Source organism: Fundulus heteroclitus, chromosome 11 (genome assembly GCF_011125445.2).
Source record: "Fundulus heteroclitus isolate FHET01 chromosome 11, MU-UCD_Fhet_4.1, whole genome shotgun sequence".
NCBI classification, from domain to species: Eukaryota; Metazoa; Chordata; class Actinopteri; order Cyprinodontiformes; family Fundulidae; genus Fundulus; species Fundulus heteroclitus.
In genome coordinates, this window is record NC_046371.1 from 26629056 (window position 1) to 26643260 (window position 14205).

The window sequence follows — 14205 nt, forward strand, 5'->3', positions numbered from 1 at the left end:
AACAAAAATTTCCAGCTGCCTGCTTAGCTGGACTAAACACCTTCAGATGAGACTAAAATGTCTATAAAGTATGTTTTAGAAATTACTTTCAAATGTAAGAAAATGACTGTCATACATAGTGGTGGTAGCACGTTTCCCTGTTAGTGGTATCTGCGTATTGGACGAAAATCAATAAAATTATATTGAAGGTGAAAAACATTTGAATGTCTCACATTCTCCTCAAATCAACAGCTAGATGTTTGAAACTGATACAATGAGTTGCTCCAACAGGACAATGACCCCAAACCAGGCTATGATTAGGCTTCAGGAAACGGCACTGACTTCAACCCCATTGAAAATGAATGGACTATGTTTACAATTAGAGTCAGCGAGAAGAAGCCAAACGATTCATTGTGCAAGTATTTCTGATAAGAACGGGTGTCAAGAATTATGCCAGAAGCTCTTTGTAGCTCATGGCTACAAAGTCTGTGCTTTCTCTGTAACTTGCTAAGGGACATTTACCTAAAAACAGCATTAGTGGGAGCGAGGGTATGTAAACATTTGAGCCAGTTTGTAGAAATTTGACTCTGAGCGGATTAGAGAAATTCCCCGTCAAACTCATATTTATGCACCCAATAGCTTTTTTTTTTTTTATATTGCGATATTATCCTTCCACCTTGAAAGGCAATGAGTCAAATGTATCATTAAAGCCTTTAAATCATACAGGACCATGATGTGCGCTTGTGAAGTTCTTACCTCACTGCATCTGCAAATTTCTCATTTTTACCATCAAAGACAATAAAATCCTTTGCTTCATGACATCAGTGGCATGAGGGAATTACGTACCTGTGAAGTCCGTCATCACCAGCCTCATCCTCGGACTCGCTCAGCACCTCGCTCATCTCCATCGCATCACTACCTTCACTATAACCTTCACTGCCAGCTTGACAGAAGATAAAAACTAACCATTAGGAGCAAATTTTTTATTCCTCCTTCACCTGTTTTTTGTCACGTGTGCGCTTACAAAAAGGCCGTTTCCGCTTGGTTCTTCTTTTCATCTGCATCCCTACTTCACCCTCAGGCTCTGCCTTGTCACTTGAAGCTCCCTCATCTAGTGAGAGCTTGTGGCGGAGAAGAGGGTGTGTGGACTTTGGCTCATCAAGCATGTTGTCTGATGAAGCCTGGTCCTCTCCTGCAGCAGAGATATAATCTACCATCATATCTACCTGTTTGGAGCCCAAACTGACCAAAAAAAGGACTGGTGCCAAAAGGAAATGTTGTGCTTAGCGCCGACTAAACACTAAAACTAGATTTATTTCTTCTTACAAAAAGCTGGGTGACATACCGTGTTCATTTGTCGCATTATCCTCATTGCCTTGACTAGGTTCCCCGTCGCCATCCGAGTCAGACTGATCCTCCTGAGTTTCCCCTTCAGAAGAAATGTCCCCATCCGAAGAGAGGTTGGCTTTAATTTGGGCCAATAGCAATATCTTAGCGATTCTTTTAAAAGTAAAACACAAGGAAAAGGCACCTGTAGTTTATTTTTGAATTATGTAAATCATTTTTTACAGATTTAATATAATAAAAATGGAAAAAAAAAACATCAAAATAAAAAAAGGACGGGGTAAATAAAATATCTATAATGGCCCGGTGCCACTTGTCCTGAGTAATAGAAAATGGTCTGTAAAGACTAAATCAATTAAATCTGCTTTACACAGATTCAAACTGATTTTTCTAATTAAAACTTTATAAAGTCATAACATTTGACACAGCCCAATAAGTAAGGCAACCAAAATAGAAGCATAAAGGATAAAACAGGAGGCAGAGACATTTTAAAAGTAAATATTTATTACAACAATTAATGTTACCAGACAAAATTAAAAAAAAAAAATCTCTATTTTTGTGCTTTTAAGCAAAACAGAGGATTACATTTTCTTTTCATGCTTGTTTCTGAGTGAAAAGTAACAATTTTATTTTGACAAACTGACTTTTCTTGACTTTTTCCGAATCACCTGATCAGCGATGTTCAGCACTGACCAGAGGGGGCGCCAACTTCGTGAGACTCGCAAATTTAAAACAAAGAAAGAAGCCTAAATCATTTTTTTTTTTTTTCTTAAAAAAGGCACAAAAGTCCAACACACAGAAGTTCATTCTGAAGGTTTAGATAAAATAAAATAAAAAAAAGGAATTTATCCCAGGAAGGTTACAAATTACAACATGGCCGATTTAACAGTTGTAAAAAGCATTTGGTTTCAACACTGTATGGTGTTGGGAATGGTCAAAAATATATACAGCTACATAAAAATATGCAGACGAACTCCTGTACTTCATTTGATGGACTGTTCGATTTTATTGTGAATTCATTCTCAAACGGGTCACATCCTGACCTGAAGGTGGGGTTTTTAATGCCGTTCACTCCCCCCACAAGTGTTTAACAATTATTAGATTTGATTATTACTAACACACAAAAAAGTACAGTAGTTACAGCAGAGGTAAAAGAAAAGCACCTTCATTCTTGATTTAACTTAGAAAAAAGACAATCTAAATAGCAATATACTGTTGATCGCCGCTAACGCTCATGGACTGCCAGTGACGATCACATGCTGCGATTCTACAATATCCGTTTAGTTGAAGCAAATAACCACAAACGACATTAAGTTTACATTTCTGCTGACCATGTTCATCTACATGTACTAGAACTACCACTACGACTAAAACAGACTACTGGAAGGGGGGGAAGGGGGGGGGGAAATGGACAAACGGGGTCTTTTAGGAGACTAATATCCCAGATTAAGCGACTGTTTCCTAACAGCATTGCTTTCACTGCTGTGCTGTCAGATATTCCAACCTGGAAAAACACGAGAAACAAACATGGATGTCGTTAAAGGCATTGTGGAAATTTGGTTGTTTACATTTTATAAGTCGTGTTTCACAGCCCACTCTCAATTCCCAGATATATACAAAGTTGCCGGTAATTTCTCAAAGCACTGACCTGGACGGAAAACTCATCTGCGTATCAGTAGTAAAAGTTGGTTTTCCAGATAGGCAGAATTTAGGTCCGCACATTTAGCAATAACAATGATAATTCTATAAATGGTTGATTTTAATGGTCAGCAGAAATGTATACTCTGTGTATAGAAAGTGGTTGCAAAACATGGAAAAAAACAACACCAAACCTGTCAAAGAGACAGAAAATCCTCCTTTGGACAGGAGTTGACCAAACAATTAAATAACAATAATGTAATATGAATAGATTATTATGAAAACCAAAGGAAGCACCATAAAAGAAAAGATGGGTTGTGACAACTGGAACCCTATTCTCACCATAGGAAGAACTTCAAGACGTTTAATTGCAAGCACACAAAGAAACACCAAACACAACGTCTCATCGCATTCTAGCTCACCGTTTAGTATTTTTTTAGCCGACCGGCCACTACATAGTGAAAGTTTGGCGGACCCAAGCACATTAAGCATGTTCCAAAATCTGCCCGGTAACAACATGAGCTCTTACCGAGAGTCAGCAAGCGTGGAGGTCGCTGCTGATATGGCAAGAGAATCGAGGCTGCCGCTGTTTTCAGTCTTCTTGCTTCACGACTTTATATTGCATAGATATTTCATTTAAAACTTATATTATATTCATTTAGAATAGGTTTCTTTAAAATGATATTTAAAAGAAAAATCATATTTCACAGGTTCTCAATTGTCAAAGTGCTCCAAAGAACAAACACTGAGTCTAAGATGTTCAACTGGTGTCGACAGTCCCAAATAAGCAACTAATAAAATCTGAGGGACGCACACCGACTAAACTACCCATCGCTAAGATCCTGCTACGGGATCCTCAGAACGACCTCCTCTGCCTCCTGATTGGTCAGAGCCTTCCTGGACAGGGGAGCAAAACCCCAACCAGATGGATGTAGCTGATTAAAGTTTATATATGATCTGCTGAAATGCTCCAAAGCGCCTGCTGCACTTTGAGCTTCTGTGTTTCAAACGCAACGCTATAAAAAAAAAAAAAGGAAAGGAAACCTTAGAGCAGTGCTGCATGTTTGTTAAAGTGAACGGCACCGTTGGTGTTGCTCAAACATCTGCGGGTGTAACGGTGCGTTCTCCAATGTTTGCTTTCTATGAGCTCCCATTCAGAAACGCAACAAGTCGGAGCCAAAGGTTCTCTAATTGACTCGCGTTAATTGAACGTAGTGAAAGTTGCTGGAATTTCCTGTCAGTGTTTCTATCTCGTTAAACCGGTGGAGTACGTGATACTGTGACACGTGCTGCTTCTGTTTTTAAATGCATGAGATGGGGGCGTGCTCCGATGGCGCACGGGTAGTGAGCACGACCCCTCTATCAAACCCCCTTTCCTGTCAGCTAACTTTGAAAAAACACAAGCCACTAGTGCTACAAAAAAAACCAAAAAACAAATCTATAAATGCATAAGATGGAGAGAAATGTCGACACGCCTTAGCGTCCCCAAAAGTAGTTTTGCATCACAAGCTCTGACTCAGACAACGTAAGCAAAGAGACCCGCCTGCTACGGGAGCCGGGACCGTGAAAAATAGCCTGTTTTCACAACAAAACAAATACCGTCATTGTTTGTCGCTGTTGCAGATTTTTCTCGTTATCTCCAAAACATGGCGGCCAGGAGTACTGCGCTGGGATAAGGCGTGGCCACGAGGAACAGACACGGTACCTTTGGTCAAAAGGAAGCCTGTCATTATGAGTCTACCGGATGTAACGTTGAGCTCCCACTGTAAGTGGGAATGACTGAAGCTCGTTAATGCTTGAGACTCTTACTGTGACGTAAGAAAGGAAGTAGTCCTTGAGATGGCCCGCTGTGCTGAGAGAGCTAATAGGACAAGTTACAAAAGCACAGAAACCGCCTCTTCAGTTGTTTATCTGGCAGCATTCTGGGTACCTGGTAGGTTAAAACATGGTGATAAAGTGACCGATGAGACTAAAACGATTTGTTAACACTGAGAAAAATGTGATTTGCTAACGACTGGCCACCAACACCACCAGTACTGCCTTGGATCTTCCTCTTTGAGAGGAAAAAAAGGGCGTTTCAGTCACTAAATGAGTCTAGCCTGCCTTGGACCACCTCTGGTTAAAAATCCAAAACTGATCAAACTTCCACGGGATAAGTCTACACTGGGGTCGTCGATATAGTCGATACGAATGAATCATTCAAAGGTATTCATTTACGTCAAAAATCCATATAAACTGAGCCAGTCGCCCAAATCGTCGCACTTCTTCCCGGAGACCCTCTTCATCCACAGGACGAACACAGAAGCGTTGTGCTGCCCGTCGGGCAGACGGACAACGACAAACAATAAAAGCTGAACGGTGCTACATGCTAAACTAACACTACGAGGTAACCCTACAACACTGATGTTTGAAAGCAACGTAAAAAAAATAAAAATAAATAAAAAGCTCATGTAACAAGCAACCTGCCGGGCTACATAAGCTAACACTGTCCGTTTAAATACTAGCCACCAATGACGGGGTCTGTGGGTCGCCTCCGTCACGCCACCGTTTGGTTTTTAAGGCACTGAAGGTGAATGTGGCTAAAAGTAACAGAGATCATGGTGGAGCCAGAGTTGGATAAAAAAAAAAGTAAAAACCCTGCTGCTGCTATCTATCTATCAATAAAGAAAATATTCTGCAATATTACCAGCAAGGCAGAAATTGCACAGAGCCACTGCTGAATACATTTGCATGGACCAGATCCTTGTTTGTTTTAAAAAAACAAAAAACATCTTAGCTCAGAATGATTCTTTGTTCTTCCCTCAGACGTAAAATTTATTTGCATCATCAGCAAACGAACAGACAAATGGTAGCACACAGTGGCACAGATATGCAATTATGAGCTAAAATAACTGCACAACTGAGTCAAAGCTACACGCTTCCATAAATATTAACACTTATACTAACTATTGTCTTGTCTACTGCTTGGCCAAACAGGGAAGAGACACTGAGTATTTATTTATTAAACTAAGGGCTAAATTGTCCTCTACTTATTGGTTCTATGAAATGACGAAATTTAAAGTTTGTCGCATTGTAAATAATTATTTTTCTGCTCTTAGCCAGGGCCTTCAAAAAAATCCTTTGGTATCAAAAATGGCATCAGGGATTGAGTATTTTTCTTAGCATCGCGATCCAGTTTAAAACTTCTGTATTGTGACAATCCTATTCTATACCAAATTTATGTTTTCAATACGTTAAACATTCTGAAACATTTCATTTGCGAAACAAAAACAAAATACAACCCCAAAATAAAACGAGTGCGAAAACAAAGTGGGGCTAGCAAATTCTACACTGACCAAAAATGTATTTTTGCGATGACTACGGTAATTGGGATACTTAATGGAAAAAATCTCCTGTTTTAGTATCAGTGTTGTCAAGTCAAAATTAAATTAAATAATCATTCCTGGTGGCAAAGAGAAAATAGCCCTTTGAGCTGAATGATGAAAACCATTTCAAAGTTAAATCGGGAATTTTAATCAGGAAGTAAAACCACCTAAGATGACAGAACTCAACACCAGTAATCCTCAGTTGTGGATGTGTGTTTTGGTTAAGACTAAAGGCTGATTTTTAACTAATGTCTTAAAACTTCCTGTCTTAGAAAAGGTCACAATTAGTCCTAACATTTCCTGTTAATATGGGGCTTCTCAAAGCATTTATGTAAAAACGCCATAACCTCTTCTAATGATTATGGAAAAACAAACAATATAACTTGTGAAAATAATAGAACTTTGGAACACAAAATATATTAAAAATTAAATTAAATGAACCTGATACTAATTAAGAAATGAATAATGTATAACCTTCATATAACCTGGATATAATTCAGTTGCCACACCAGAACCAAGACCCAATTAGGACCCAGGTGAAGTATAAAGGCTTTCATTTCATCAGACCTGCAACTGTGCACGACTTTCTCAAATTTAGTCCAAAAAAATGCGTTTCGTAATTATTTTCAAAAAGTAAAACATATTGAATTTAAATTTAATTTAACTTATATAAAAAGAAAATAATAACATTTTTGCACGCAGGTTTCGAACTTTATACTTCAACTGCAAATTAAAGTTTAGGTACTGTATATGGTGGATAATAACTGTGCATTTTGAACAAACAGAACCACACAGTTTATTTCATTCAGATTACAGTGGGTGAAAACAAACCTGAGCTGCATAAACAGACAAGTCAGTAAAGGCGGTTAAAAAACAAAAAAATTTCAGTCGTTTTCGAGTTTTTGCTCCTCAAGTCAAATCTCTCTTTTGGTTAACTGTTGGAAATAGCCATGTTTACATTAAATAATCCAATAATATATCATAAAAATGTGTTTACCTTTAGTAGTTAGATTATTATATAGAGAAAATAAGACAGAGACAATCTAGATAATAAGTCACAAAGCGGCTATGAGTTGAGTCAAATCTGACACAACCGTGAACTTCTTCAGCTAAAATGTGTATTTGATTATCGGGGCTCTGCAGCTACGTTTAGGCCGTGTCTGAAAAGACCGCAGCTCAGTCCTAATCACTTGGGCGTTGCCAGGTTTCGCTCGCAAACCAGGATTGGAAGCTCCATCCTTTCTCTTACAGCTAGACTCTTTTACAAACTTGACTTCCGGGCTTTTAGAACCGTACCTATTTTCAGGATCTTCGTCGTCTTCTGCTGCCCACGAGGGCCCAGACTGCTCTTCATCGCCTTGAAACAGAAAAAGGAAACACCTTTTAAAGATCTGGTCCAGGTTCCTTTACAGAAAGCATCCATTCCCAATACGGCACACTGTGTTTTGTTCATTTGAAGTGTGAAACACAAAACCACCTTTATATACGACCCCACATTATCCACGTTGGATTTTCGTCAGGACTTTTACCAGGCTATTCTATTCAGCTCCATCCACCTTCCCGTTGGCTACGGCCAGAGTTCACACACGAAACACGGCCAGATACGGGGCGTAATGTTCAAACAGCTGAACGCACTGACGCCACTTCCTGAGACGCTAAAAGCGTGAACGTGGCCCTCCTTAGCGTCTGATTAGATTTAAATGTTCGAGTCAAAAAAGGCAGATAGCCACTTTACTGAACGATGTAAATTACCATGTAGCTGCTATAATGGACCAGACAAAACCCTCCCTGAGAGGCTGAAAAGTAATGCAAATAGCCATTAGCAAAGATTGATATGTTTAAGATCATTGAACGTTTAAGTCAAAAAGACAGAAGACGTGTTTGCTGCGTCTTCTACGCAGCTCTTGTGCCATTCTTTCAACAGCGGCTTTCTTCTTGGCCACATTTCCCCAAATGCGACTAGTAAGCTGTCTTTCTATCCGATTCCTCCACCTGAGCTAAGGTCATCTGCAGCTCCTCCAGAGTTGACGATTTGAAAAGGGCTATGAATACTACTGTAAGGAACATTATTAACTCAGTTTTAAGCATCCTCATTTTTATTTTCCTCTTTCAGAACCTGTGACTCAAGATCTCATAATATTCCTGCTGGACCAACGTTGTGACCATTCAAGCCCTCATCCCAAATGTCTCCGAACTTTTCTTTCCCATTTGGGAAGCACTGCGCCAAGTTAGATAAATCCCACTTGCAAGCTGTCATTTCTGTTTATATTTATTTTTAGCACAGTTTAAATCATAAGAAATTAAATAAGAATACCATTTGTAATAAGCAGGGCTGAGTATTTCAAGAATCGCTTTGATTCTTAAGATTTATAATCGATTATTTTCGCTTCGATCTCAAATTAGATTGCTGGTATTAAAAACATTTTCTTAGCTGAATTAAAATGACTGCGTAGTTATGCAACACATTGATACTATTATCATATTAGCATTTAACAGCAAACCAATAAAGTAATGCTGGAAGTGCCGACTCACACATTTAAGTTCACAGTGGAAAATTAATTTTTATTTTGAAATGGATCTTTGGTTATGTGAATAAATGAGCTTTAGGAATTATAAGAGAATGGATTCAGAATTGGGAAATGGATTTTTTTATAAGCCAGCCCTGTTAGAAAGGCTCACCTGATGATTGTTGGAAAGCTGCTACTCCGAGCGACGCCACGTCTTCTGTGATTGGCTTCATCTTCTGGTCGCTCATGTCGCTCTCAGAGTCGTCGTCTTGCTCGTCGTCGCTCAGCGAAGACGACGAGTCAGTCATGTCCTGAGGAGGTTTCCCCTTAGACTTCCTGGTTTGCATCCTCTTCTGCTTCCTCACCCCGCCTTCCTCTTCTCTCCTCCTGAGGTGAGGCTTCCCGATTGTCCTCACCGTACTCAGGTGCTGTATTTCCTTCTGAGGGTCCTGATCGTCGCTGGAGGAGTCCGTGCCGCTCTCCTGGCGAGCTTTCACCGCTCTGCTGCTCAGCTCGGACTCGGAGGAGCGGTCCAGCATCTTGCGTTTCCGCCGCAGGCTCTCGGGCGACATGGGGCTGTTCTTGGTGAGCCAAAACAGACATTTCTTGGCCACCTTCTCGGGCGGCGCTTCGCTCCCGTCCTGGTCGCTCTGAGGCTCGTCCGAGCTTTGCGTCATCGCCGCCCGCTCCAGCAGCGCGGCGGGGACCTCGTCCGAGTCGGAGTCGTCTCTCGACCTGCTCAGGTTTTGCTCGTCGTTGTCCGTGGCGGGGACCGCGTTGGCCGTCTCCTCGGGGTCAGAGTCGCTCTCGCTGTCTCCTCCCGAGAGCGACGGCTTGGGTATGATGTCACTCTGCCGCCGCAACGGAGTGGTCTTCAAACGGGGGGACCGCCTGTTGCCCTGCTTCTCCTTCAGGAAGAGGGGCGTGTTAGTGTTGTCGATGGGTCTCTCATCTTTCACATTTGCTTTGCCTCTTTCTTCATCTTCGGACACATCCTTCTCCTTGGACTTTTTCCCCTCCTCTGGGAAGCCGTCCTCCATGTTGGGGACGCCGGGTGATTGTTTCTGCTCCACGGGCACAGGTGTGAGTTGGACGATGAGCTTCTTCGACATGTCCACCTCGCTGGAGCACGGCTTCAGGCCGATGTTCTGAGGACACGGGTCCAGTTCCTTCCCGGAGCAGTCGTCTGAGACGGTTAGGTCAATGTACCCTTTGGAGTCAGAGTCGTTGTCGTCAAAGTGCTCGGCGGCCAGTTTCTGCAAGCCACTCAGGCGCCTTTCGTCGGACCGGTCCAGCTCCGTGCCTGCGTTTGTCAGGAGGTGGTTGCAATCTTTGCTGAGGATCTTCTCCCAGTTGCTCGCCACATCCAGGTCACTAAACTCCTCTTTAAGGCTGTCCTCCAGCGCCGCCAGAGACTTCCGCAGGCCTTTAACTACGGCTAAGAAGGAGTTCAGGTACGCGGCGCGGACACGAGGCGCTTGTGGGTTCGCCGTGACCGTCTCTATGAAACCGATGAAGGTTTGGTTCACGGCGTTAGTCGAGTCTACCAGATGTTTGGCCTTTTTGGTCACATCTTTAGAAACCTGCAGGCTGTTGTAGTTGAAGACCACGCTGCCGTCCATGCCACTGTGATCCCATTTGTCCAACGGGATGTTCTGCGGCAGGCGCGGCGACAGCGCGTGGTACAGCTCCGACTTCTCCGGCTCCGCTCGGTTCCTCCTCCGCTGCTGGGACCACAGGGGCTCCACGTTCTCCAGGACGGTGTCGCACGCCATCACCAGGTCGAACAGCGGCTCTGGGCTGCACACGTAGCAGTACCATTTGCTCTCCAAGATGCTGGACAGCTCCTTCCGTCCCAGGTTTCTGAGAATGCACTTCTTGCAGAAGGCGTTGCTGCAGTAGTCGCAGCAGATCAGGTTGCCTCCTTCAGCACACCACCTGCACGGGAAACACAGGGAGCAAGGTAAACGGCAGCTTGTTGCGCTCCAGGCTTAATATTTCACCTGAAATAGTCCAGAAATCTCACCTGCACTGCTCGTCCATCCCATCTCCATCCTTGCTGATATCGTCACTTGAGTAGTATTTGTAGCACGCCTGACAAAACAAAACAAAACGATGCTTTCAGCAAGTTATGGAACAGGGATGGAAAACGTTTCTATAACCAAGTACACCCAACAACAAAAAAAAAAACTTTCACAGAGATTTATGGCTGCCCATTTGAATGTCCTACGGGCTATATAAAAGGAATTTGAGTACTGCACCACAAGAGAAAAAGAATTTAGTGGTCCACCATTGTTGTTCAGATTACCAAACTTTATAGGCAGCGCTGACATGAAATGGCATCAAAACACCTCAAGCCTCTTGATCTACAGCTAAATAAAATATCTTTTCTTCCCAACCTCAACATGCCAAACAGAGCACATGTACCGACTATGAGACTGAAGACATCAGGGGATAAAAGTGCCACACAGATTGGGAGGTCTCTGCACCATGGGAGTAAGTGCAAATGCTCAAATCACTGGAAAAAAAAAATGTGTGTAGCACCAACCATGTATTGGGTAATGCACGATGGGTAACACAGAATGCTTTACAAGGATTTAAGCTTACTAATATAAACACAAGAAGAAGAAAAAAAATTAAAGAAGAGGCTGGTCAACTTCATATTCGGCCACTATGAGTAATTCAGACAAAAGAAGCATTGACTTATTGAGTTGTGCACACTATACCGTATAGTGTGAGCATATTTCTCAGTAGGTTAATGATTCAGTAGAAATAATTCATATTTTATTGCTTTTATGCCATATTCTATTTTGTTCAGAAACTACATTTTAGGTAGCTTGAATGCTAACACTGCATCTGGTAGCTCCATTTTGAATTTATGTAACTAGTATCGCTGTTCAAATTCAATAATATAATCCATTATAGACATGCCAACTGTCTGTTGATCCAATCGAACTTCGTGTAAGCTTCGTACTGTCGATATTCTATTTTGCTGGGAACTAACTTTTAGGTTTTCATTTGCTACAAGATGCAATCATACTGCTGGACATCCACAGCGATATGAAACGGCTAATGTGATAGCCGTTCATAACGTCTCCAGACCCTTACACGTCAGATTGAACCTGCTCTCTATGTGGGAAAAGAACAGGACGCCTGTGCAGAACCGACCCATTCTGGCGTTCTCTACCGATGCCAATCGAGCTCCATGGTTTTGGGCAGTGAGCACAGGGGCCAATAGAGGACACCGGGCCCGCTGGCCTCCCTTGTGAAGTCTGTTAATAATGGTTCGGTCAATTCTTTGTGTACTGTTGTAATGTTTGGTCCTGCATATTTGGAAGAATGTCAAGAATTTTGCAGTAATGCATAATAGCTGGCTTCATTTCATGGGTTTTAATCGCATATACTAATATAACAGCAGGGTAATTAGAGCATGAAAATCTACACAGAAAATCAAATTAACCTCAGTAAAATTATTAAAAGGAAGCAATTCACAGGGAAGCCAGTCAGTCTGGACTTTAGTCTTAAGATCATACCAAGACTTGCTATCAAGAAAGACACAGAAAAAAAGCAGGGGAAATTATTGGATTTATTAATCCAATAATAAAAGATTTTGATAATCATTCCATCATTGTCATTAAAGTCAAAAATATATTTGTTTTCAAGTTATTTATGTTTTGTTTTTACCAAGGATGCTTATAAACGGAATAAAAGGAATCAAATATGACAATTTGATCACAACAACCTTTCTTGTTTTGGGTTTCCCTTGTTCTTAGGTGCCAGGACTGAAACTCACCTTGCAAATTAGTACTTTCAGAACCGGGTGTTGATAAAGGGAATCTCTCCGGAAATGGTTAACTTGTCGGCCACACGCAGTGCAAGACACAATTCCCACGTGTTGCCCTCCTGAGAAACAACAGCGCTATCATTAGCAACAATATGCCATATATGCCATTTGTTAGATTAGGGATTAATTTGAAGACATGAGCGAATATTTAGAGCAACATAAAGTTATCTTGAACAAAATAACAAGTCAAATGAAAATCCCACTTTTCAATCAAAAACATTGTTTAAGAAAAAAACAACAGATGGTTATTTTAATGTCATAAACTGATTGGAGTAACAAACTGGTTATTGAGATTGTTGCCTCTGGTGTTCATAAAGATGAGAAACATTTCACCCGAGCAGCAGCTGACCTGAACGTTTCTTTGAAAACTCCCTCCGAAGGACTCCTGGCTTGCGACTACGAAACTCTGGACCTCTGAATTCATCTCTTCCATTGTCCACTGGCTCAGGTCTGACCAGCACGGTACCTGTTACAACCAAAACTATTCAGTCCAATACAGTTTCTATCTAAACGGATATGTATCAATGTCAGTTCAGTTGTGCGTTGTTGAAAGTTAATGTTTTCACAAACCGAGCAAAGCGGTGTAAAACAGCAACACCTACCTTTAGGCAATCTATTGACATCAGGGTGACCATTTGAGGTGACAGGAAGATCAAAGTCTTCGCTTGCGTTTGAGTCTCCAGATTCATCCAGTCCAGAATGCTTCACAACTACTGAAGGTTTTCTAAAATATCAGGAAAATAAAAAAATAAAATACAAATTACAAACCTTTACAACAGCAGAAATGCAACAGACTGTAATAAAAAAGCAAATGCATACCAATCCCCCGGGTTGAAATTAAAATATATTTCTTTCTTAGCAGAATTTTCAAATTGGGTTTTAAAGGAACTTTTTTTTTCTTAACTTAACTGGCATAAATGAACATTAAACTCACCTCCTTGAGTATCTAGTGTCCAGGCCAGTCTGCAAAACAAGACAGAGTCTCAGTTTACTTTAAACAAGTGGTGTTTTTTTAAGTTTTTAAAAATTATTAAAAATTAAAGGGGACCCATCATGCTTTTCAGTGCTTCTTTGTCCCACTGAAATCATTCAGTAGTGGTCTTTATAAAGTGGAGATGCAATGTTTTGGTCTGAACTCCTGGTTAATTTACCCCCACATTTCCCATTTTACCTGGTCCCGGCCAACTCGTTTTGGTGCTGTCTCTTTAAATCTAAAGGAGGCACTTCACACCCCGCCCCCTCCACGTCACACAGCCTTTCACTCCCCCCCGATCGGCCATTTTTGTAGTATGCTGGGGGGGCGGTGTAATGAGCAACCGCACACTTATCCACTTGTAGTTTATGCATCCTTCAGCTTGGACTATAAATTACTCCAAGACACAAAAATGGCAGCCGGACCTCCATGGCCTTGTTTAGCAGCTCTGCGGCAAAATACTGTAATTTTTGCTTAAAGCTAGTAATTGTTCAAAAAACATAATAGAAAACTGAACGACTTGAAAAATATGACCCAAAAATAATATAAAGATAT

At 41.3% G+C, this 14205-nt stretch overlaps 1 protein-coding gene across 1 annotated transcript in view; it reads right to left on the bottom strand.

Moving 5' to 3' along the window:
• LOC105927787 (transcriptional regulator ATRX) overlaps positions 1 to 14205 on the bottom strand; it is a 31000-nt gene that overhangs the window by 13419 nt on the left and 3376 nt on the right. Inside the window, exons 4-13 of the mRNA XM_036143305.1 lie at positions 13612 to 13640; positions 13280 to 13401; positions 13027 to 13143; positions 12627 to 12736; positions 10860 to 10927; positions 9006 to 10771; positions 7623 to 7683; positions 1325 to 1479; positions 1004 to 1171; positions 826 to 922 (exon numbers count right to left, since the gene is read on the bottom strand). Coding sequence (XP_035999198.1) covers positions 826 to 922; positions 1004 to 1171; positions 1325 to 1479; positions 7623 to 7683; positions 9006 to 10771; positions 10860 to 10927; positions 12627 to 12736; positions 13027 to 13143; positions 13280 to 13401; positions 13612 to 13640 — 2693 coding nt within the window. The remainder of the gene's footprint in view (positions 1 to 825; positions 923 to 1003; positions 1172 to 1324; positions 1480 to 7622; positions 7684 to 9005; positions 10772 to 10859; positions 10928 to 12626; positions 12737 to 13026; positions 13144 to 13279; positions 13402 to 13611; positions 13641 to 14205) is intronic.